This window comes from Rana temporaria, chromosome 1 (genome assembly GCF_905171775.1).
Source record: "Rana temporaria chromosome 1, aRanTem1.1, whole genome shotgun sequence".
Classification (NCBI taxonomy): domain Eukaryota; kingdom Metazoa; phylum Chordata; class Amphibia; order Anura; family Ranidae; genus Rana; species Rana temporaria.
Window position 1 is genome coordinate 264042828 of NC_053489.1, and position 26263 is coordinate 264069090.

The 26263-nt window shown below is 44.6% G+C and overlaps 1 protein-coding gene across 1 annotated transcript in view; it reads left to right on the forward strand.

Annotated features, from left to right (window-relative positions):
* Positions 1-26263, forward strand: part of LOC120941686 (contactin-associated protein-like 4) — a 466073-nt gene that overhangs the window by 349073 nt on the left and 90737 nt on the right. The window contains exons 12-13 of the mRNA XM_040355240.1: positions 15125-15244; positions 18421-18618. Coding sequence (XP_040211174.1) covers positions 15125-15244; positions 18421-18618 — 318 coding nt within the window. The remainder of the gene's footprint in view (positions 1-15124; positions 15245-18420; positions 18619-26263) is intronic.

Sequence of the window (26263 nt, forward strand, 5' to 3'; positions counted from 1 at the left end):
ATTATGCAGCACGGATGAACACTGATAAGTGGCATTCACTGATGGCTGGCACTGAAAGATGGCACTGATAGGTGGCACGGGTGGCTGGCACACACTGAAGGATGGCACTGATAGGTGGCAAACACAGGTGGTAATGATGAGCACAGATGAAGTGCACTTATAAGGCTACATTGATGTGCGACACTGATAGGCGGCAGTGATGGGCACAGATAGGCAGCAATGATGGGCACAGATGAAGTGGCACTTATAGGGCTGCACTGATGTGTGACACAGATCGGCAGCAATGATGGGCACAGATAGGAGGCATTGATATAAGGTGGGCTGTGAGCTAATGGGGGTCTCCAAGGGGGGTGTACTTATGTGTGACACAGATAGGCGGCAATGATAGGCGAAGATGAAGTGGCACTTATAGGGCTGCACTGATGTGTGACACAGATAGGCGGCAATGATGGGCACAGATAGGCGGCAATGATGGGCACAGATGAAGTGGCACTTATAGGGCTGTACTGATGTGTGACACAGATCGGCAGCAATGATGGGCACAGATAGGAGGCATTGATATAAGGTGGGCTGTGAGCTAATGGGGGTCTCCAAGGGGGGTGCTGCTGATCTAATGTTTGGTTACCACACATTATATCATCAGTCAGTACCCCCTCTTAGAGACCCCCATTAGCTCAAAGCCCCCCCCCCCCTTCCTTAGAGACACCCAGAGATCAGCGGGCCTCTTTAAGACATCGTTCATGTCTCACAAGCGTGACCTGGAAGCCACTGCAAGGAGGGAAGTGTGAGAGTTGAGCTGGGGGGGGGGGGACAGAGATGCTCTTGGGCTCCTTGCACTATGCAGACAGTAGGTGAGTGAGAACAGATCGTCAGGTTATTACTCACATGCACGCTGTTCCCCTATAGCTCCAGCAGCATTTTCTTCTGCTCTCCTATCCCACCTCCGAGTCCTGAACCGCTGATTGATGTCACGGCGGGGCCGGCACTAGAAGGCATCTGTCTGATGCAGAGCTCATTCCACCGCACACACAGCAGCCATCTCCGTACAGTGAGGGTTTTGTCCTGCGCGGCCACCAACTTCCGTTGTACGCCGCTGCCTCTCTCTCCCATCCGAGGTATCGGGTGAAGCATCAGGAGCATTTGCACGAGTACAAGTACTCATGCAAATGCTCGGTATCGGTCCCGATACCGATACTAGTATCGGGACAACCCTAGTTATGATAGATTTGATGGTGCTCCAAGGGATCATCAAAGATTTTGATATTTTTTATAACCTTGTCTTGACTTGTACTTCTCAACAACATTGTCCCTTACTTGTTTGGAGAGTGTCTTGGTCTTCATGGCAGTGTTTGGTTAGTGATGCCTCTTGCTTAGGTGTTGCAGCCTCTGGGGCCTTTCAAAAAGGTGTGTATATGTAATGACATATCATGTGGACATAATTTTAAAGGGGGTGAATACATACGCACATGCCAATTTCAGTTTTTTATTTCTGAAAATGTGTTTTATGTATATATTTTTCTAATTTGACTTCACCAACTTAGATTATTGTGTTCTGATCCATCACATATACTTCAGATTAACAGTTGCTGGTAGTTAAGCAGTCAATGATTACTTTAATGACAGGCTTCTATAAGGTAGGCTTCAATAAAATGTTAGCTCTAAATATTCTCAGTGTACGCAGTGTACGCAAAATAATATGAAAGCTTTTGTTTTAGTTAACCATGCCCTTTAAGCCCATCCCACTGTTAATGCAATTTGGCGACTACTCATCATTCGCTGCAGCTCGCATAGCGTGCTGCATTACTACTCCACTTAAACTTCCCAGACATGCCTTAGGTCTTTTACAACCCAGGCAACACCCCAGCCACAATAAAAATCACACACAATGTACAATATAGCCTACAGTATATAGTGCAGGAGTGAGAATGTCTGCACAGTCCCCTCATCCTTAGGCTTCAAAGTCTCCCCATCTCAAGGCTTCACAATCCCCCCACCCCCATCCTCAATCATCACAGTCTCTCTACCGTCCTTGGACTTCACAGTCCCCCCCCCATCTACATACTTCACATCCCCTTTATCCTTAGGCTTCACAGACCCCTATGATTAGGCTTCACAGAACCCCCTTCCTAAGGCTTCACAGCCCCTCTATCCTCAGGCTTCACAGCCCCCTATGATTAGGCTTCACGGCACCCACTTCCTCAGGCTTCACACCCCCCTATCCTCAGGCTCCACAGCCCCCCACTTTCAGTTTTCACAGCCCTCATCCTCAGTCTTCACAGCACCGCCCGTCCCCAGGCTTTACAGCCCCCATCCTCAGTCTTCACAGTCTCCCCCTAGCCTCAATCTTCACATTTCCCCTCGCCATACTCACAGTCCCCCCTCCAGCTCATTTGAACAGTAACCCCCCGCTCTGCCACCAAATTCACAGAGCTTATCGCTCTCAGGCACATCTCTTACAGGTATGGGAGATTTTGTCTCTCCTGGGCTTCAGTGGATGACATCAGCACCCCACCCCTCAGAACAGTAGTACCCACCCACAGCTTCAGCCGCTCTCAGCTTCAACAACAGGAACTGTGTGTGACTGAGAATTCCTTCACAGAGATCCTCTGTGGCAGAAGGCAAAGAGTAGGCAGAGAGCAGGCAGTGGCAGGCATGGCTGCAGTGTCTCAGGCTTGTCTCATCCACCTTGGGGCCTGTGTACACTACACACTTTGCACCCATGGATGATAAGCAACTGGTTGTAGCCCTGATTACTTGAGAGTACTTTCTGACCCAAAAAACGGATTGGCTGATTTTTTAGTGCAAACCAATAAATTTGTTTGGACTTTTTATTATTTGTTTTGTTGGCCTTATAATTGGTGCATGTTTTTTTTTAGTTTTTTTTTTTCAGTTGGGAAATTCTGTCAGTTTCTTATTGTTGTCATGTCTCTGTTATATTTCCTTTGCCTCTTGTTCCAATGATCCAAAAGATATGACAGTTAAAAATGTATTTATAGTATACCGAGGAAGGCCTATGACCTCTCTTAGTTTAATAATGCTATATGTATACTTATGGGAGTGGGAGGGGGGTTAAATCTCTCAAATAAAAGCACAAACAGCAATAAAAACCTTGAAAAAGCAGACCCTTCTTCACACAAAACTAAAAAGAAAAGGATTGAGCTGAAATCACACTTTGATTCACAACATCACAATGAGCAGGAGACTCTTTTTAGTGTACTTCATTAGTTGCCTATTGTGTTTATGCTAAGAAATGATGTGGGTGTAAAAGCAAAGGTGTGCGTAAACAATTTATAAAAGAAGAATACAGTATAATTTTTTTTCATCATTAAAGCGGGAGTTCACCCATTTCTAAAAAAAATTTTTTTCTTCCCCTAGATTCCTGCTCGTTCGGTCTAGGGGAATCGGCTATTTGTATTAAAATAGGTGCAGTACTTACCCGTTTTCGAGCTGCATCTTCTTCCGTCGCTTCCGGGTATGGGTCTTCGGGAGCGGGCGTTCCTTCTTGATTGACAGTCTTCCGAGAGGCTTCCGACGGTCGCATCCATCGCGTCACTCGTAGCCGAAAGAAGCCGAACGTCGGTGCGGCTCTATACTGCGCCTGCGCACCGACGTTCGGCTTCTTTCGGAAAATCGTGACGCGATGGATGCGACCGTCGGAAGCCTCTCGGAAACCTGTCAATCAAGAAGGAACGCCCATTCCCGAAGCCCATACCCGGAAGCGACGGAGAGGATGCGTCTCGTAAACGGGTAAGTACTGCACCTATTTTTAAATAAATAGCTGATTCCCCTAGTAATAACGAGCAGGAATCTAAGGGGGAAAAGTGCCCTCTAAGGGTGAACCCCCGCTTTAAAGAGATGCTTTCACAATTTTTTTTTTTTTTTATAACTTAGAGTGCATTTTATAATACAGTTATAATGTTGTCCAGCAATGCTATTACTGCAGCCAATATTTATAAAAATATAGATTTGTTTGCAGTTTCTGTGTGACACGTGTTAGACCATGTCTGATACACGTACATGTGCTTTTATATATGTGGGCTTATGCCGCGTACACACAATCATTTTTCAGCATGAAAAAAAAATGTCATTTTTCAGCATGTCTAAAAAACAACGTTTTCCCAACTTCATCATTAAAACAATGTTGCCTACACACCATCATTTTAAAAAAATTATATAGCAAAGCGCAGTGATGTACAACACGTACGATGGCACTTTAAAGGGGAAGTTCCATTCGCCTTTGGGCTGCTTTAGCTGATTCCGTGTTAGTAAAAGACGATTCGCGATTTTTGTCTGTTACAGCGTGATGAATGTGCTTACTCCAGAACGCTCCCGTCTCATAACTTGCTTCTGAGCATGTGCGGGTTTTTTTCCGTCGTTTTAGCCCACACACGATAATTTTTTACATCCCGAAAAATGACAAAAAATGCAGCATGTTCGAATTTTTTTTTTTTCGTTTTTCAGAACCTGAAAAATCATGTGAAGCCCACAATGTTTTTTTTCATGCCGAAAAATGATCGTGTGTACGCGGCATTATAGTTGCCCTTACCTTTTCATATGATATATTGTATGTATTAATAAAAATATTTTTATATCTTTAAAAAATGTATATGCATTAATGTTATATACTTTAAAATACCCATGGCAATAACCGTTTAAAAGGCCCATCCTTTACTATTTTTTGCTCTAGAATTATTTGCATCCAGCACGTCTCAGTATGTCTGATGCCTGCTTCTCTTAGCTGGCTGCTGTATTTCTCCCACTAGAATGTTCTGCATCTTTTTGGCATAACAGTTGGGGGAAGAGCTACAGTACACAACAATGAGAAGTCAACGTCTGTCACCCTAGGGAGTGTCAGATGCTATATATTTCACCAGTGCTTCCAGCTATGAAAGAGAACAAAGACTGACAGCAATGGAGGCAGTGGCAGTAAGCATTATAACTGTTCCACCTCTGTCATTTTTTTTTGTCTCTTTAAAGGAAAAGTATGATCAAAGCTTTTTTGGCCATACTTCTCTTCTGGGTCATAGGAGAGCACTTAATTCTGCACTCATGTGACCCAGATTGAGGGCTCAAGCCCACTGTTGGCTGACGTCACAAAGCCAGTCCAGGCTCTTCAAGGGTCCCGACTTTAATGTTGGGATCCATCCAGATGACTAACAGGCAGTTGACTCAGCTTCTCAGTGCACTGCTGATTGCCTGAAAAAAAAACTCATGCCCTCTCCACTGCCTGGCACTCCAGTGAGCGCTGGAGGGACAGAGCAGAGAGATGATTACTGACAGTCACTGGCTCTCTGCTCACTGAGGTCTTAGTACTAAGAGGGGGCAGCTGCAGCATCAGATCAATGCTGCAGCCACATACAGTAGATGAGTATGTATGTTTGTTTGTTTTTTGAATCACACATTTCACCTTTAAGCCAACCTTTTGAGTGCATCCATTATTCCTGTAATTTCCTGTTTCTTTTTTGTTTGTTGTTTTCTCTAACTGAATTGCTTGTGTCTCTCCTGATATACAACATTGCAATGTCAACATAGTTTTGTTGTTGTGATGACATCTCAAGTGTATACAAGTAACCAGCAATTGAATGTAAATGTGGAGAGGCAGTGATCAAGGGAGAATAGGAGCTGGAACAAGAGAGCACAATAGAGATACATCAGTTATATTAAGCAGACTTTTCATCTTCTTGCAGCAAATGAATATGTCATTATTCAGTATCATTCTGTTATAACCCATAATAAAATAAAAATGAAAATGGAGCAAAACAAGAAAGACTGAAAATGCACACGATGAAGCATACTGCTTTGTGGTAATATTTTGAAGATGCAGTATTTCGCATTTTCCTGTTACTTTCAGAAATATTAAACTAACTTCAAATCAATAATATGCATGTAACTTATCTTTTCACAAAGTACCATAACTATATTCCTAAAATTAAAACTGCGTATTGACTCGAAATGTCAGTCATTGTCTGGATTAAGCTATTATGTCTGGCTGACCACTCACCTACGTAGAATAGTTGGGAAAAATCATGTATTCCATAATAAAGTCAATGCATTTAATTAAAGAGGACCTAAACTGGTCAATCTCTACCCAAAAATAGCAGACGGGGGGTAAAGGACTAATTATCAATATTGCCTGTGGTCTTCATGCAGCTGATCTCTTACTTATTACTGACTTATAGTGCACTGAGCCTCTGTGTTGAGGTAGTAGGAAAAAAAAGCTTTGTTTCCTTGTGTCAGAGCTGTCTGCCCTGATGAATGGCGATCTGATAAGTGGCGGGATATTATTCAAAAAGCAACATGAGAGATGAGAGGGGAAGGAGAAGCATGGAGATTGTCCTGGACTCGCTTCCCGTACTCCCGGAGTCTATGGGTAGCTATCTAGGCAGATGACCTTTCTCTGCGCACACAATTATAGACTGCTGTTTCTTGTCTTGTGTCTTTATTGGCACGTTGCAGATTTCAATATACATGTGGATGACACACGTGATATGCGGTAAAACTAGAAATAACAAGAATGGTATAACATCACTATACCATAATAAACAGCATCATATAAACATTATCTGATGGCTAACTACCTCCCTAAGAGCCTGAGGAGGAGGAGGAAGAAGAAGATTGACCTCCGATGTCATGGATGGGGACAGATGGCATTTAGGCCCTGCTGCCTTGGTCTTGAAAATGGAGATACTAAAACACCTTCACTTCCTGTCTAAAGAGGATATGACGATTTTGATGTCCCATCCTATAGGAGCCAAATAGAAATACTTACACTCATACTAATGTTTGGCCAGTAGATGGCGCAAGCGTAACAGCTAACCTGAGACAAACATAATTCTGGCTTACTAATGCAATAATACATTAACAACACAGTGAATTGTCCTTTTTTGAACCTGAAAGGTATCCTGGAGACATAACAGAGATCCTTGCACTACAAGTTCCCAGGTACAGTTGCCCCCCCTCCCCCAGTGAGCAGCAAAGAAATATCGCATAACGAGAGGCGGCTCTCCAATTAGGCAAATTAGGTGGCCGCCTTAGGCCTCGCCCCCACAGGGGCCTCGCGCCGCCTAATTTGCCCATACCGCAACCTCAAAGATTCACCGGGACCATGCTGCAATATAAACCATTCTCGAGCCGAAGTCCCGGTGAATTAGAGTGCCGCAATGCCCGCGGCTTGTGCAAAGTGTCTCAGTTTCTGCATGCCGCAAGCTCCGCTCCACCCCACTGTGCATTGCAGCTGGCATCTTTCCTCTGCCCAGCTGCCGCCTGCCTGGCACACACACACAGCGCGCAGTGCCGTGCACTGTGGAACGGAGCAAACTGACCCGCCACTCCTCCTCCTGTGCACAGAGGTCAAATGAGGAGGAGGGAAGGAGGCACCTGTTCCTCTAGGTCTGAGGTCTGTCATCTGTGTAATCTAAAAGTGAGTCTTGGAGGGGAGGGGGCATGAAGAAGAGGGTGAGTGAGGGGGGACAAGCAAAGAGTTCACTTTGAGTGATTTGGGTAATAGGATATCCATCCATCCCCTCCATACCATTCCGGCTCCATTCATCCCCCCCATTCCAATCTCAGTTCCATCCAAGCCCCATACCATGCCAGCTCAATCCCATCCCTGCTCCATCCCCCCCCCCCCGATCCAATCCCAGCTCCATCTATCCCTCATACCATTCCGGCTCCATCCTTCCCCTGATCCAATCCCAGTTCCATCCACCTCAATCCCATCCCTGCTCTATCCACCCCCCGATCCAATCCCAGCTCCATCCATCCCCATAGCATTCCAGCTTCATCTATTCCCCCGATCCAATCCCATCCATGCCCCCATACCATACCAGCTCCATCCACCCCACCTCAATCCCATCCCTGCTCCATCCACCCCCCGATCCAATCCCAGCTCCATCCATCCCCCATACCATTCCGGCTCCATCTATTCCCCCAATCTAATCCCAGTTCCATCCATGCCCCCATACCATACCAGCTCCATCCACCCCACCTCAATCCCATCCCTGCTCCATTCACCCCCCAATCCAATCCCAGCTCCATCCATCCCCCATACCATTCCGGCTCCATCCATCCCCGCGATCCAATCCCAGTTCCATCAATACCCCCATACCATCCCAGCTCCTTCCACCCCACCTCAATTACATCCCTGCTCCATCCACCCCCCGATCCAATCCCAGCTCCATCCATCCCCCATACCATTCCAGCTCCATCCACCCCACCCACCCCCCCAGCACATGTCTTCTCCCCTCCCAAATCCCCCCTAGCACATACCCCCCCAATCAAACATATGCTGTCTGCCACAAAGGGGTTGGCTCTAGGCACCCCACAAGAGATGTGGATAAATGCTCCCACTGCCCAAACTAGTGCCCCCCACCAGGCAAGTTAGTGGAGCAAAGTCACATGTAACCCGAGTGCAGTGTAATTTCAGCCCATTCATGTCTACAGTCTCTGACCATCTCATACAGTGGCAGCCCGTCCATTATCCTTAATACAGCGCTGATTCCCGCATCGCATCATATCTCTCCCCCAGGCAGTTCACACTGCCTTCTGCGAACCACTATGGGTGTCAATACATTGTCAATGACACCCACAGATCAGTTCACAGATTGTAGTGCGAACTGTGAACTCGCACAAGAATCGTATCGGAGAGGTGAGAACATCCATGTGATCCGATTCCAGTGCGGGTAAAAAAGTCCCTACACTTTTTTTCCTGCAAATCTAATGCAAGTTCAGCCATACAACTAAATCCCATGCAATGTCTGCGATCGCACCAGTTTGAACCTGGACTGAAGGGCGCACGGGAGCGACGCCCCCTATATCATGACACCCACACATATGTATAACGGATAGATTCATGCACAGCATGAATCTATCCACGGCCACCCCCTATTCATGCGTCATGCGATTTTGACTCCACCGTGGTGTGCCATCATCTTCCTTTCTTCATTTAGATGTTCCTGTTTTAGAAAGTTTAGTTGTGTTAACATGCATTTTGCTGAGTTCCTGAGTTTTTAATTGGATCCTAGGCACTCATAAACATAGCTAAACTAATTACACCTAAATGCATATAAATGCACAGTTTGAATGTTACCATTGAAAAATCATTACATGCATTTGTAAGCTTTTAAAGTAGCAATGTTCTCTAAATGCAGCTTTGACGGTGCCAGTGTAAAATGAAGCCTGAGACACTTGCACAGATTTTTACTTCTGATTATACATCAGACAGGAGGCTCATATCTTATGCATTAATCCTTCTTTATTAATGCTCACAGCAGAAGTGTAAAACCTTTAACGAATGTAATAAAAGAAAAAACTGGTAGAACCACACCTCCCAGCAGTCCCATGGCCTAAACCACTCCCATTCTAGTCTCTATAAATGGACTGCTCTCACTAGAATCTTCCTCTTTCTTTCTGCTCACCGTGGAGCATAGATAAGTATACACGGATTATTAGATATTGATATTATTTTTATATATATTTTTATATATTTTATATATATTTCTATGTCTTTTGTGGTGCGATTTTGAAGAAATCCCATATCTCCTTGATACCTAAGCTTTTTTCCAAGCTCTTTTACCTTTAGTGTATTGTACCTAGCACCTCTTTATCCTTAGCACTTTCTGTGCCTCTCTATATTTTTTCCTTACCTCCGTTTCCGCTGACACCGCTGATATTGTCAGATCTGTCAGCGATCTACGCACCCCTCCCTCCCTCTTCTTTCTCCTATGCGGCGCGCCATCTTGGGCAATCTCCCCCTTCTCTCCCCTCCATAGGACGAACGCGCGTCGCCAAGTAGGCGGAGCCTACCACTCGTTCTACTCCTGCAGAGCCGCCCCCGCCGTCCTATCGCTTCGCGCGCTGGACTCGGGAGACGTGCTCTCTCTCACCTTCCAACCAATAGACGCCTGGGGGCCGTAGTCTCGCGAGACTTCGCCCCCAGAGCGCTCTCGCTCACAGGCTCTCCTCCCGTCGCGTGCCAGTCGGCGCTGGTGACCGGAGGGAGAGCCTGGTATAGTCTGTTCACCGCATTTTCTCCTGGGAATTTAATTCCCATCCTTACCCTGTGCCCACATTCTACTACTCAGAACCTTTAGGTGCTGCCTGCCATATAGATATATATATTATTTTCAGATATCTGCAAAACTTCCGTGCACTATTAACCCTTGCACCGCTGCCTCTCTCTTTCATCACTATGACTGAAGAGGGCTCCCCCTCCCCCACAGGGCAGGAATTGGTCCTGGAACCTACTCACCTTCTCAGTACTTCCCAATTACAGGACCTTATTAATCAGTCTGTCCAAGCAGCACTAGCAGTAACTGCCGCTTCTGGAGCTTCCCAATCCAACTATCCCCCTGTGTCCGTACCACTCGGCACAGAACCGGCCACAAAGAAGGGAAAATCCTCCTTTAAAAGGAAGAACGTGGTAACGGTTTATGACTCCCCGGCAGGGGAAGCTAACAATATGCTGCGAGCAGATCCTTCCACGGACTGCCACCCCACGCATCCTACAGACCCTTTTCAACCTCTGAGCCTCAGAGAGTCAACAAAAAGGCATGGTTCCGCTAAGAGAGCCAAACCAGACTCTTACATCATAGAGTCAGACGACGATTCATCCGCCGAGTCGGATAAATCAGAGGTCTCAGGGTCTGATTGTTATGAGGAAGAGGATGCGGGGGCTTCGGCAATCCTCCCGGATGCCAACCCTGACAACCAGGGCAAAGACGTATTAGACGCCATGGGGGAACCCCTTTTCAATCCTGACACTATCTCACATCCCCGCTCGGGGGACTGGTCTCCTCTGCCCCATGTGTCCCAATATGTAGAGCTCTGGGCACGGAGACCATTGGATAAATCCAATCGCAACAAACTTAGAGCGGAGTGCCCCCGCCCGCATATCCCTATGAAAGCGGTTGTCACACCTGCAGTGGACCCTATACTAATGAAATACCTGCTTAAAACAGGAAAGATGCCTAAGAAAGGGATCGATCGGTCCTTCAATAATATCCAGGATCGTATCCTGGACCTGTTCGGGCCTCTGACAAAAATTCTGAATCTGGCGGAACAATCCGCAGCAACTGGCCAAGGGGTTGACCTAAATCAACTGCGCGGTTGGGCCCAAAGAGCCATATGCCTTACGGGCAACGCCAACACCGCCTGTTCAGTCGAGCGCAGACGCTCAATTCTCATGCGCCTCGACCCGCAATTAGCCCATTTAGCAGAGTCCGAGCCAGGCCCCTCAGCAGAGGGCATGCTTTTTGGCGAGTCCTTAATAAAGGACATTAATAAATTTGTTGGCATGTTCAATAGCCTGGACAAAGCACAAACATCCCTGAAGAAAACCAACAACGCCAGAGTTTTTCCCCGGGCCGGCAGAAACAGGGGCCGTTCTGCCGGCCGATACAACACGGGCAGACCCTTCCAGAGGTCTGCTGCCCAAACACACTATAACCAGGCTCCCGCCCACTATACCACCACCGCGCAACCGGCACCATTCTTCCCCCCCCGTGGAAGACCCTGGAGAGGACGCGGCCAAAGAGGATACCCTCGTTCACGCCCGTATTCCGGTGAGTGCCACTCTCATTCCCTTTCCCCTCATACCGGTGGGAGGCCGCCTAATGTTTTTTACGCACGCCTGGTCTGCGATTACACGGTAATGGGTTTCCAAATAGACCTGGTTTCCCCACCGACTCTGGGGATAATACCACCCCCTATCCATTTTTCAGAACAAAATGTGACCCTTATAGACACCGAACTTCGGGAATTGTTAGCCAAACATGCGGTCACCGAAGTCGTCACCCCATCCCCGGGCTTCCTCAGCAACCTCTTCCTGGTCAAGAAGAAGGGGGGGGTTATCGCCCGGTCATAAATCTCCGGGACTTGAACCAACATGTCGCCTATCGGCATTTCAAGATGGAAGGCATTCACTGCCTCCGAGACCTACTCACCCCAGGGGACTGGTTAGTGAAGGTAGACCTAAAGGACGCCTACCTCACGGTTCCCATGCATCCAGAGTCTCAACACCTCCTCCGCTTCAGATGGTGGGGTCGCATCTGGCAATTTACGTGCCTACCGTTCGGCCTATCCTCAGCCCCGTGGTGCTTTACCAAGCTCCTGAAACCGGTCGTGGCAGCTCTGAGGAGCAGGGGAGTTCGTCTGATCATTTACCTGGACGATCTCCTCATAATGACTTACTCCAGGAATCTGGCGTATCGTCACATGAACTGGACCATCGACCTGTTACAAAGCCTGGGCTTCGTAATCAACCGAGAAAAGTCGGTTCTCGTCCCTGCACAGGAGATGGAATTCCTGGGTTTCTCAATAGACACCCAACTCGCTATCCTGCGACTTCCCAGCGAGAAATTGGCTCTAATCCGGAAAGAGATCAGGGCGGTTCTGCGCAAGGGTTTCCTATCCCTACGCATTCTAGCACGCATAGTCGGCCTACTAGCTGCATCCATCCAGGCCATCTTCCCGGCTCCCTTACATTACAGGGCCCTCCAGAGGTTAAAAATCTTACACCTGCGACGGGGCCTCCGCTACGCGGACGAAGTGTCCATATCCTCGGAAGCTCAGGTCGAGTTACGCTGGTGGCTCCGCCACGCCACCGAGTGGAACGGCCGGACAATTTTCAATGCACAACCAGATGTTGTCATCGAGTCGGACGCAAGCCGACATGGCTGGGGCGCCCGCTTGGGGCTACTGTCCACAGGAGGGATCTGGTCCAGGGAGGAATCCCTGTTACATATCAACGCTTTGGAACTCTCAGCGGCTCTCTTCGCCATTCAGAGTTTCCTGGCAACACGGACCAACTGTTGCGTATTATTACGCATGGACAATATTTCAGCGGTTCAATACATCAACCGCCTGGGAGGTACCAGATCCAAGATTCTAGCGGACATCTCCGCGGAGATCTGGCATTTCTGTCTGTCTCGAGACATCTCTCTGCTAGCAGAATACATCCCGGGGGTCTCCAACACAGTAGCAGACTGGAACTCTCGATATCTGGTAGACTCCAGCGACTGGGGCTTGGACCGTTCGGTTTTCACCCAGATAAATTCACTTTGGGGACCTTTGGGCATAGACCTTTTCGCCTCTCGCCTCAACCACCAACTGCCCCACTTCTTCAGTTGGAGACCGGACCCAGGGTCCTCGGCAGTGGACGCTTTCCGCCACTCCTGGACAGGGGGCACACATTATGCGTTTCCCCCGTTCTCAATGATCCCCAGGGTCCTTCGGCAAATCGCCAATCAGGGAGCAACAGTGGTTCTGATCACACCGTGGTGGCCAGCTCAACCTTGGTTCCCCCTGCTGCTGGACTCGATCATCGACCACCCCAGAGTCCTTCCCCAGTTCCCTCGTATCCTGTTACACCCGACCAAGGGCATTCACCCCTTAGTGGAAGAAGGCAATCTGATGCTCCTAGCATGGCTGGTCTCTGGATGCCAGACCCGGGTGACGGCCTTTCAAGCTCGGCTAGAGACCTCCTCACCATGGCCTGGGCCCCGGGGACTCGGTCGGCATACCGATCAGCCTGGCTACTTTGGGTACGTTGGTGTGACCAACGGCAAGCTGATCCCTTGCATGCCCCTATAACCATCATTGCGAACTATTTGGCAGAGTCTTTTTCCTCTGGCAAGGCTTACAGTTCCATCAATGTTTACAGGTCGGCCATATCGGCCTATCACTATCCAGTGGATTCCAGGCCTGTCGGCAAACACCCCCTGATCTGCAGGCTCCTGCGAGGTATCAGGTTTAAACGACCCCCGCGGCCTAAGTATCAGTCCACTTGGGACGTTTCCAGGGTCCTTGCCATGCTCTCGAGCTGGGAAGACAACGAGTCGCTGTCTCTTAAGATGCTGTCATTCAAACTTACTATCCTGCTTTGTCTGATTTCTATAAAGCGCGTTTCCGACGTTAGAGCCTTGGACATCTCTAGGCGACAATTTTCACCTCAAGGCGTCAAGTTCACGATAGTCCGCAGGACGAAGACCGGCCTGCATTCGGTTTTTTATCCCTTTTTCCCTACACACCCACGACTCTGTGTGGTTAGATGCCTACAAGCATACGAAGCTAGCACCGTGGATCTACGTAGTCCGGACTCCTCCCAACTACTAGTTTCTTACATCAGACCTCATCATCCAGTCACAACCGCCACTCTAGCGCGCTGGGTTAGGTCCACCATGGCGTTGGCGGGTATAGACATCACGCTGTTTGGAGCACACTCGGCCAGAGGGGCCATGGCTACCAAGGTGATGGCGACCGGAGGCTCACTCTCTGAGCTATTAATGGCGGCTGATTGGTCTTCTGAATCAGTCTTCCGTTTTTTCTATTTCAGACCGGAGGATCATGTTGCCATGTCTGTTTTATGATGTTTGATTGCTATGTAATGTTTTGACCTTTTCTTGGTATATACATTTATGCTGTGTTAGCTTTGAACTTGCATAAGATATGAGCCTCCTGTCTGATGTATAATTCGAGATTTTCCTAGCTTGTGACGGAAAATATTGATTATATGAAGACAGGAGGCGAGTATCTTCCCTCCCTTCCCAACCCTTTCATGTTTTGGGTCTTCTATTTCAGGCTACTGATTTTTCGTTTACCTGGAGCCGTTCGTTCGGTTGACCTATGGTTAGGGTGATGTTCCCCTGTTCGGTTCAATCAACAAGTGCTGTGGGTCGACACAGTCGGGGCCTACGACATTCCTCCTTTGAAAGTCTCCGGTTACAAATCGTGGGCCGGCTGGCCGAAGAGTCGGTAATCGGGGATTAGGAAACGACACCTCGTACTCACGCAAAGAAAGAGGAAGATTCTAGTGAGAGCAGTCCATTTATAGAGACTAGAATGGGAGTGGTTTAGGCCATGGGACTGCTGGGAGGTGTGGTTCTACCAGTTTTTTCTTTTATTACATTCGTTAAAGGTTTTACACTTCTGCTGTGAGCATTAATAAAGAAGGATTAATGCATAAGATACTCGCCTCCTGTCTTCATATAATCAATATTTTCCGTCACAAGCTAGGAAAATCTCGAATTATTTACTATTTAGTGTAATTATATGAATGACCTTGGCATTTATTTTTAGGAATTTCTCTGTAAAATGTTTGCCTTATTGCCTTAAATTTATTTTTCAGCTATGTATGAGCAATCTTGTGAAGCATATAAGCACAAAGGTGACTCCTCTGGATTCTTTTTTGTTGATTCTGATGGAAGCGGCCCTCTGGAACCATTTGTGGTTTACTGCAACATGACAGGTAACATACATGTCAACTTCATCAACAATTCCCACCACCTTTAAATACATTTACTATGCATTACTTTCCAGTGATGAATACAGAACATGGATTAAAGTGCTACCCGCTGCAATTTTGCAAATTGAATCTGTTGGCAAACTGTAGTCCAGAAATGGAACAACTTGAAGTTTGAGGTCTTCAGAAAAAAACATTTATAAAACAGTGCATACAACACTCATAAAACATTTACTACAGACAAATCAGTTACTATAATTTATTACACGTGCACCAGGAAGATTCACCTCCAGAAAATGTTTGGTGAATGTCACATTCACTAATTTCAAAATGTACTTCAATATTTATCTATAAGCAAAGAACATCTCTCTATTCTGTATTTTCATTTTGATCCCATGGCTGATCCCAGGTTATAGTCCAATAATTTTTGTTTGCCTGTTTGTATATAATAAACAGTAACATTTATACTAGCTTCATAGATATTTTAGCATGTACTTCTTCTAACATTTTCTTAGAGTAGCAGAGAAAATGTTTATTAAAGCTTTAAACTGTTCATGTGAGAATGGGCTGCATATATTTGCAAGGACAATATTTCACCAGGAATTTAATCCACCTTCTGAGCTTATAAAGCATAAGGTAGTTTCTACCTCACCCTCGAGAATTCATGAACATATGCTGAAATTTTCATCCATTACTCAATGTTCACAAATGTAAGAAAATTTTGCTGGTCTTTCCACCGAATATTTAACCTGACAGAGTGAAACATATGTTTATTTTAAAAACCTACATGGAAAACTTTACAGCCTCCATCCCACTTATTCCCATCTGTGGCAGATGCTTTCAATCTAACGTGTCTGTCTCTTAATCACAATGTGATAGCATTATATCACCAGGAAAAAAATAATTGGAGGTTACTCTGGTTTATAGTACACATGCTTTTTGTTGGTTACCTTGGTATTTTAAATTAATTTCTCCAAAATCACAGCACTTTTTAAATTAGTATTTGATAGCAGAAACTTGAATTTTAAAGAAGAGGGAGTACAAAATAGTATATGAACACAGCTGCCAATAATAGAAAAAAGATAAATATCACAAATGTCTAAAAATAGTAGTAATCATCATTATTACCACAATCATCATAATCAAAGGAGTTGTAAAGGAAAAAAAAATGTGCCTAAAATTAATGTCTGCAAGGTAGACAGACAGAATAGTGTAATGATTCTGTCAAAAAACTAGTAAATATCTATTAAATTCCTTCATCTATATCACTTCCAACGTTCTAGTTTCTGTTCTCTCATTAACTTCCTGGTTTGCGGCGCTCGTTCATGTAAGAACTACATTTCCCAGTATGAATTGCGGTTTCCCCCTAGTAATTTACACCTCCTTGAAGTCTCTAACACATAGAGAGCGTCCTGCCGCACAGATGCAGTTCCCAGGAGGGGGTGAGCACGTTACTGACCACCGCAGTAAACCCTCCCGTCACGGTGGTCAGTAAAATCAGACAAGCAGGAAGTGAACAGAACAGGGAAGAAATAGAGCAACTTCTGAGCAAAAACGAACAATGAGGAAGTGAAAAAAGGAATGTCTGCAGGTAAAGGATGCTTAATATGAAAAAAACTATTTCATTTACAACCCCTTTAAGGCTCAAATACTAATAACTTAAATAGTCTTTAGGGCTAGAAAATTGAAATCTTGCCATGGACAATTATTAAAAATAAACATTTTTAGTCACCTAATCTTATTGACCATAATAATTAACGGTCTGGAAAATGTATACAGTATATATATATAAAAATAACAAGGGTTTTTCTGTGTTGGCATGAACTTATATCATTTAGGGTGAGGCAAGAGGCACACATTTGCAAAAGATAACTAAAACTTAATAACTTTCAGACATTTGATTAAGGGATCTCCAAACTATGGCACTCCAGTTGTTCAGTAACTATAATTCCCATCATGCCTAGTCATGTCTGTGAATGTCAGAGTTTTACCATGCTTCATGGAACGTGTAGTTCTGCAACAGCTGTAGAGCTGTAGTTTGGCGATCCCTGCATTAGATGATCAGGATGGTGTTCTTTTAAGACTTGTAGTTTTTTAGCAAAAATCTATGCCATTCAAAGAGCCCATATGAGGTATATATCTAGCTATGCATGCGACTGTTTGGAACCATATGGACAGGTAAGATGTGCAAGGCATGGCTTAACATTTTCATGAGCTGCCTGCTTCTAGCAATTTGTGATTTCCAGTGATTACATGAGTGAAGGGCAAAACTGGTGTGGCAAGGTCCGGGCCACAGGGAAAGTTGCTCTGGGCACAAAATTAGCAATGATTCGGTGGAAAACAGGCAGTAGAATGGTGTGAGTGTGTCCCTGTTCTAGTCCTCTTCAGTTTCTCTCTTTCTTGGGCTGTGTGGTCGGGTCTGGCTGAGTGGTTGTCGATAAAAGTATGTGAAGTTAAGGACAGCGAACCATGCTCTTCAACTGAGTGTGTGATAATGCAATGCTTGGTGCAGTTGAGGATTGCTCTGATCTCTTTTTCTTCCTCACCTCTGTTCTCCCCCACCACAGACCACCTCCGACTGGCATTATGTGCACAAAAACTTCTCTAACTACGAGTTATTCTGGGAGGGAAGGAGGATTATATGGAGTTGAGGTGAAAAATAAGGGGGTTGAAGAGACGGGGAGCACAATGGGGGGGTGTACTGTTAGTGTGGTGCACTCTCTTTTATCAAATTCTTTATAACTTCTGTCACCATAGATGTTGGGGGTGATTTACTAAAGGCAAATAGACTGCACTGTGGTGAAGGTCTGCTGGTTCCATCTTCTAATCACGTGCAAGCATAAATGCAGTTTTTTTTTTTATTTGCCTTGCACCTGATTCTTTGCAACGTGAAGCTCTATCACAAATTCACTAGTGCAACTGTACGTGCAAAGTGCACAGCTTATTTGCCATAAGTAAGACTGTGGACATACAGAATGTGTATAATACGGTTTTGCATACTGACTTATGATTGCGATGACAAGATACAGTATATATTTAAAGAGCCCACTTTTTTTGAAAGTATCATTTTTGTTCAAACTTTAGAAACATTTAAAAATGTGATCAAGTACTGTTAGAATTTTTTTTTTTAAATATGTTTTACCTTTTAATACTTTTTTTTGTTGTTCTTTTACTCTAACTAGATACAGCAATAAGTATTTTGCATCATAACAATACAGAGCTGAACAAGGTAAAGAATTCAAATCGAGAGTTTCCCCATACCATGAATTTCAAATATTCTGCTGACATGCAGCAGCTCCAGGCTACAATTAACAATTCTGAACATTGCATACAGGAAATTATCTACCACTGTAAAAAGTCCCGAATCCAACAAAATCAAGGTAATATACTTGTTTTTACTCTCTTCTTAAAAAAGTTTTATTGAAAGAACACGTCAGTGTACAGGCATGAGTAAAAACAAGTCCAAGTCTCAATGTTATACGTTTGAGTCAGTTGAATACCTTACATCAGAGGTAGGCAACCTCGGCCCTCCAGCTGTTTGGAAACTACAAGTCCCATTAAACATTGCAAGACCCTGACAATCAAAGGCATGACTTCTAGTGACAGAGGCATGATGGGATTTGTAGTTTCACCATAGCTGGAGGGATGAGGTTGCCTACCCATAACTTACATGATTTTTTGCAAGAGTTAAGAGAATATAAATTAATGGACAAGTTGATGTGATGTAATATGGTAGGTTGAGGGCCTACTCATAAAAATAATAAGCTAGGTACAATTACATTGCCATCTCTTGTTAGATATTTGGTGAGACAAGGTGAAAGAAGGTAAAAGGTTACAAGGAACAAATGTGCTAAAAAAAAACAAATTGTGGTGTAGGGCAGGGAAATGGCTGGGTCTAGACCAGAATTTGACTCTCATCACTATCAAGGGTCAGGTCTCTGCTTTTTCTGTCTTTATGGTCTCTCGCGACTTGATTAAGATCTAATTGGTGTCACAGATCAGCAGCAAAGTAGATCTCCTACTTAGGGTTCTACTAGCATGTAGTTTATTCTTTCTTGCTATAGCTTGCTTAGTTCCAGGACTTGGAAGTATATGCATCGCCGGAACTTACCTGCTGGTTTATATAGCACCTATCAGCAATAGCAAATATCAGTTTTTTTTTCCTTTCTGTTTTGTTTAAAGGACCATTGACCTCTAGTCCTTGATTAAGACCTAATAATTGTTACAGATAAGCAGCAAAATGCATCTGATACTTTGGGTTCTTCTATCATGTGGTCTTTACTTTAATGCTACAGCCTGCTTTGTTTCAGAACTGTGAGATAGGGACATTCCCATAACCCAACTGCTGGTTGCCGTAGCTCCCATATGGCAAGTCCCTACCCAGCCTTCCAGTCATTTAGGATTACCTTTTAACTGTATTTAGCCTGTACAATAGTTACATTTTTAAGCCCCATGCTTCAGTCCATGTTAGTTCCTGCATTTCTGTTCCTCTGGCTATTAACTTCAGCTTGTATCTGACAGTGCTTTCTCCTCTCACTTCCTGCACCTCCTGATCTTTTCTCTATCTGTTTCTGATCTTGCTAGTCTATTGTGAATCAATCGATGTTTTTTTGGATATACTCTTGGTCCACTGCCATGTCTAGGGGCCACTACTTGCTGGATGCTTTGGTGAAAATTTAGTGTGTGTCAGGTTTTTGTTGATGTCTGGTGACCCTGGTGACAACCAGGGATTCATTCACTTTGGAGTGATTTCCTCTCAGTTTTTGTTTTGGCTATAGGACAGGACATAGAGAGAAATCTCCCCAATGGGACACAGGTGGCAAAAATAAAACTGGCAGGGATTATGACCCTCCCTTACTCTATCCAAAATGAAACAAGTTTTGCCTTTAGTTTTAGTTTAGGGGTTCACACGCACTCCAATATGCATATAGCACAGAGGGTCTAATATTCCTTTTCTGTGAAAATCAGGTTCTTTTTCCAATTCATAAATGCCTTTTTAACCAATTAAAACATTCTGACTAACAAGGTTCTAGTTTTCTAGTTTCCAGGAATGTGTGACAGGGCTATGCCTTGCCACTGTGTTGGGAAATCTTCACTATACAGGTTGGGGGGCTTCTTGGATATACATATTATATGAGCATATGAGCATATCCACTAGCCTTTCAGTCCAGGAGAAGCCCTGAAGCCCCTCTGTAGAATATTGGGTGGTTGAAGCTTCCAACACTGGGCCCAGGTTTTGAGGATAACCAGCATTATAATTATGCAGGTATACATAGTCCCTTTAGTATAGCTGCTGACTATGGTTTAGGGCTCTTTTATGTTGAAGAGACAGTTGTAATGCTACGGAGCAACATGTGCATAGGTACGCAAGGGACATGCGTTTGTTTGCACTGACTGAATGTATTGAGATACTGGATTTGAGGATGATATCCAGTGTATACCCAGATGGGCTGCTTTAAAGCCAGGCGGCTTTGATTTTGCTTTGAAATGCTGTGTGAAAGCTCAAACCTTGTGTGGGAATCCTACTGTAAGGAATCTTTCCTTTTAAATAAAAGTGGACAAAGAGAGGGGAGAATCTGATTGTAAAAGTAGTAATGAGTCACATTGGGATGCTTCTTCCCCTAATTAAAGCTAAGCAATAATAATAATAATAATTAAAAAAATTCACGCATGTGCAAAATATGTGATACCAGAATGTGGTACTGCTGATGCTGTCCATGAGAATCTTATTCGTCAATAACACTACATATGCCTACATAGTCAGCTTCTTCATAACATGTATTAAAGAACTGCTGTTTGTTGCCTTCAAAGGTGCATGAAATGGAGGGCCATCTCCTCCAGGGCAGAGTCCCTTTCCCTCATATTGTTTTTTTTTTTTTTTTTACAATCCTAGGCCTAGTAGTCTTAAAAATGGCCAAAAAAAATGCAAGATTTGCCCTCATAGACTACAGCAGAGTTTGGTTTTAAAGCAGAACTAAAGGGATCAGTACTCACCTTTCCCATGATCCCTTGCCGGTGCTAGCATCTTATTTTGTGTACCAGTTTTTGGGCCATCTTCATTGGCTAGCATGGGATGATGTCACTTTAGTGATGCTAGCTAGTCATTTTGGCACACAGGGAACAGGTGTCCAATGTAAATAGAGCTGTGCATGCACAGTTTAATTTACATTTGGGGGATCGCTGTGAGATGGCAGGTAGGTGTTGTTGCTTTTTACTGTATGTCTCTTCTGCGATAAAATGCCTGCCTGGCCCCAGTATGTAATGTATGTAACTTTAATTTCCCTTTAGTTTCACAATTTCTAGACTTCACTCTGGATTCAGTGAATCCCCTGTGAACTGAACCCAGAATCCCTAATCCTTTAAAAATTATAGTATCAGAGAAGTAATTAGAATCTTAAACTAGGTTTTAAAGTAAAACTTAACCCAAAAGAAGAAGATCTGCTTGTCTGCCTCTTGCCCCCTCATCTTCAAGTTTAAGCCTTATGTGTTTCTTGGGGAGCTGTAGGTACCTGGTTTTTACAGCTTCCACTTCTGGTGGGATTACTGCAACATTCTGAGTGGAAGTTTGGCTCCCCTTATTCCCCTACGTTACAGAAAACTGTGTGACCATTTACAAATCGCTGCTCATGCATGCCAGTGGCAAGCCGGGCGTGAAGCCACAAGCAGTCACAGCCAGCATCCAATAGTAAACATGGCCTTGACCCGAAGACAGCCAAACAGCTGACTCGGGTGAGGATAGCGATGGATCCCTGGTCAGAAAAGTGTCCTATCCTATTTTTAAAAGTTAGCAGCTACAGTATTTGTAGCTGCTTTTAATTTTTATTTATTTTTTTGTGAAAAAACACTTTAAGCTAGAAAATTTACAATTTTAATATCCTGTTTTATTTTACAAGAGAGGTTTTATAAACTTCAAAGGAACAAGCATACCGTAGATGAACTAAGAAAACCACACTAAATTAGCCATGACAGTTAATATTTATTATGTTTCTGCTTTCACTTTACTAAAGAAATAGAGTGATATGTCTATTAAGAACCCATTTTAAAATGATCATAGCAGTTTAAACATATGAAGTTGTGCAACACATGCAAATGGTCATTCAAACAGTAAATCATAAATTATAGTACAAACAGTCTATGAATTAGCGCAATTATAGAAACATTAATTTTAATGAACTAGCTTGAGACGGTTAATGTAATGCACAAAACCCACAATCAATTTAACTAGTGGGAGAAGCAGTTTAGATGGTGCTTAAACTGACTATTAAAAGAAAATTACTGTCTATGCTCCTGTAAATATACTGGTCACTATTATTGGTGAGCCAAATGTGCCTGGGTTCTCTTCAAGGCAGGTTTGCTGAACAGTCAAAAAAAGTTTGGAAATTGTGAATGCTCCCCAAACCCACTCCCCACAGGAGGGGTCATGCAAATGTTGCTTATTTTTAAGGCTAATAGCAAATATATTGTTAAACAAAGGGCATGGGAGCTAGGCAATATCAGGGGGCACATGCATCAATGTAAAAATAAAATAAAATACTGCTTGATGGGAAGCAGCACTTTTAAAAAAAAAACTCTTGAAGGACTAAATAAAAAATGCCCAATTCCTTCAAATAACAAGCAAGTAAGTAGGGATTCCCTTTAACATTTATCCAAGATGAGGGTCAGTTATGAATTTTAAGGGAATTAAGTTAAATAAATGCATGTGAATCAAGCGTAATTCCACTTAAGGTTCAAAAATAAAATTACAATGCAAATAAAGCAATATCGTGTAAATATGGTGGTGACCCCCTCTACTGAGCAGGGTGTATCTAAACACCTCTCAATCCAATATTGCAGCAAAGAGTGTGAGGCCTCGTACAGACGAGAGGATATCCTCTGGAAACGGACCGCCGGACCGTTTCCAGCGGATAAATCCTCTGGCGGATTTGGATCTGATGGCTGTACACACCATCAGTTTGAAATCCCCGCGGAATACATCCGTGGTGACGTGGCCGCGCCGTTGTCGCGACGATGACGCGGCGACGTGCGCGACCCTGGAAGGTAAATACTTCTACGCATGCGTCGAATCATTACGACGCATGCGAGGGATGGGAGCGGACGGACTGATCTGGTGAGTCTGTACAGACGACCGGATCAGTCCGCTGGACTGGATTCCAGCGGATAGATTTCTCAGGCCCCGTACACACGTCCGAGGAACTCGACGTGCCAAACACATCGAGTTCCTCGGCGAGTTCAGTGTGGAAGCCGCTGAGGAGCTCGGCGGGCCGACTTTCCTCATTGAACAACGAGGAAATAGAGAACATGTTCTCTTTTCGGCCCGATGAGTTCCTCGACGGGTTCCTAGCTGAAAAGTGTACACACGACCGAGTTTCTTGGCAGAATCCAGCTCCGACCGAGTTTCTGGCTGAATTCTGCCGAGAAACTCGGTCGTGTGTACGGGGCCTCAGCATGCTAAGAAATTTTTATCCGCTGGGAATCCGTCGGCTGGATTTTTATCCGCTGGGAAATGTCCGCTAGGCCGTACACACGACCGGATCTATCTGCTGGAACTGATCCGCGGATCAATCCCAGCGGATAGATCCGGTCGTATGTACGGGGCCTCATGCCTCAGTGTAAGGCTTACAATGACAGCAGTATATGAACAATGGTAACACCCCCAATAATCACACCCTCTGCTATGCAGGGTATGTCTGAACACCACTAAATCAATAATGCAACAAAGAATGTTATTGCTCTAAAAACCCCTGCTATAAATACTCAGTACGATCTTACAATGACAACAGTATATGAACAATGGTGACACCCCAATGAAATTATGCCTGGTAGTGACACACTATATACGAAGATAAGTAAACATTACGTTTAGGTTGGGTTCACATATATGCAAGTTGGATGCATTTTAAACATCCAATTCACATGACATGTGAATGAGACCATTTCTGAATGGAGCCGGTTTACACATGTCTGGGCGGACTGCGCTGCGGTTACAAAAAGCCGGTTTACACATGTCTGGGCGGACACATGTCTGGGCGGACCGCGCTGTTTACACATGTCTGGGCGGACCGCGCTGCGGTTACAAAAAGCATCCTGTGCACCTGACCCCAGGCTGTAAACCACAGCCACACATACAGTATGTGAACCTGGCCTCAGTCAACACTTCTACATGTGCTAAATATAAAAAAAAGTCCACCAAGATGTTATTCAACAATAAGCTGTGATGTGCCTATAAGTAGTTCACCACGTGCAATCCTACACCACCTGCTCACCTTTATTTTATGATATCTAGTATAGATCGATAAATGCTGTATGCAGACAATTTTACTCCAGATATTACTCCAAGTGCATCAACATAAGTATATGGCAGTGTTCCAGATTCTCCAAGGATTATGCTCAAAAAGATAAAGAAAAAAATGACATTGTACATATTGTTTAACCACTTGTTTACTGGGCACTTATACCCCTTTCCTGACCAGGCCAATTTTCAGCTTTCAGTGCTCTCACGCTTTGAATGACAATTGCACAGTCATGCATCATTGTACCCAAATGACATTTTTATAATTTTTTCACACAAATAGAGCTTTCTTTTGGTGGTATTTCATCACAGCTGGGTTTCTTATTTTTTTCTAAACAAACAAAAAAGACCAAAATCAGGTAATCTTTCACAGATGGGCACTGATGAGGTGGCACTGATGGGTACTGCTAGTACTGCTTTTCTGCACTGATGGACACTGATGAGGCGACACTGATGAGCACTGATCAGAATGCACTGATGAGGCTGCACTGATAAGTGGCACTGATGGGCACTGATAAGTGGCATGATGGGCACTGATAGGCGGCACAGGGAGGTTGCACTGATAGGCAGCACAGGGGGGCACTTATAGGTGGTACTGATTGGCACTGATAAGCGGTACTGGTGGGCACTGATCAGGAGGCACTGATGATGAGGCACTGATTGGCAGCATTAATGGGCACTAATAGTTGCAAATGATGGGCACTGATTAGCGGTATTGATGGGCATCGATAGGTGACACTGGGAGCACTAATAGGTGGTACTGACTAGCAGCTTTCTTCTTTTCTTCACGCTGACAGTCTGAGGAGAAAAAAAGCCAGAAACCGGCTTCTGTTTATTTCCGTGATAAGCTGTCTTTGATGACAGCTGATCACGTGGTAAAGAGCCCACTGTGAACTAAGGTGAAACTAATATATTTCGTGCTACTGTGCATTCACATGCTATTTTTACTATAGCTTGGTGCAGATAAAAATTTCACCATATACACCCTTTCAGACTCACACTATCAGGCCTCTGTTGGTGTCAGGCCCCGTACACACGGCCGAGGAACTCGACGTGCCAAACACATCGAGTTCCTCGGCCAGTTCAGCCCTGAAGCCGCCGAGGAGCTTGGCGGGCCGAGAGCTCCCATAGAACAACGAGGAAATAGAGAACATGTTCTCTATTTCCTCGCCGAGGTCCTCGTCGGCTTCCTCGGCCGAAAGTGTACACACGGCCAGGTTTCTCGGCAGAATTTAGCCAGAAACTCGGTCGGAAGCTGAATTCTGCCGAGGAAACTGGTCGTGTGTACGGGGCCTCACTTCAGGTTGTGTGCTGATGTCAAGGGGATCCAAATTGTTTCTTTTGAAGAACATGTCGGGACAAGATGTCAGTGCACTGAGTATCTAAAATAGTTGTTCCTAAAAGCATTAAACTCTTTGTTGCAACATTGAATTGAGAGGTGTTTAGTTACACCCTGCTTAGCAAGGGTTGTCACCGCTATTCATTAACACTAATTTGCTTTACTCGTATTGTCTTTTTATTTTTGTTAGTGGTTCCTTAAGTGGTAATGCATATGATTCACATTCATTTAATATTCTTTGAAGAGGATTATGCTGCATTATATTACTTGTAATTTACACACATCAATGCTAGCAGCAATTAACCGCTTCAGCCCCGGACCATTTTGCTGGTGAAAGACCAGGCCACTTTTTGCGATTCGGCACTGCATTGCTTTAACTAACAGTTGCGACGTGGCT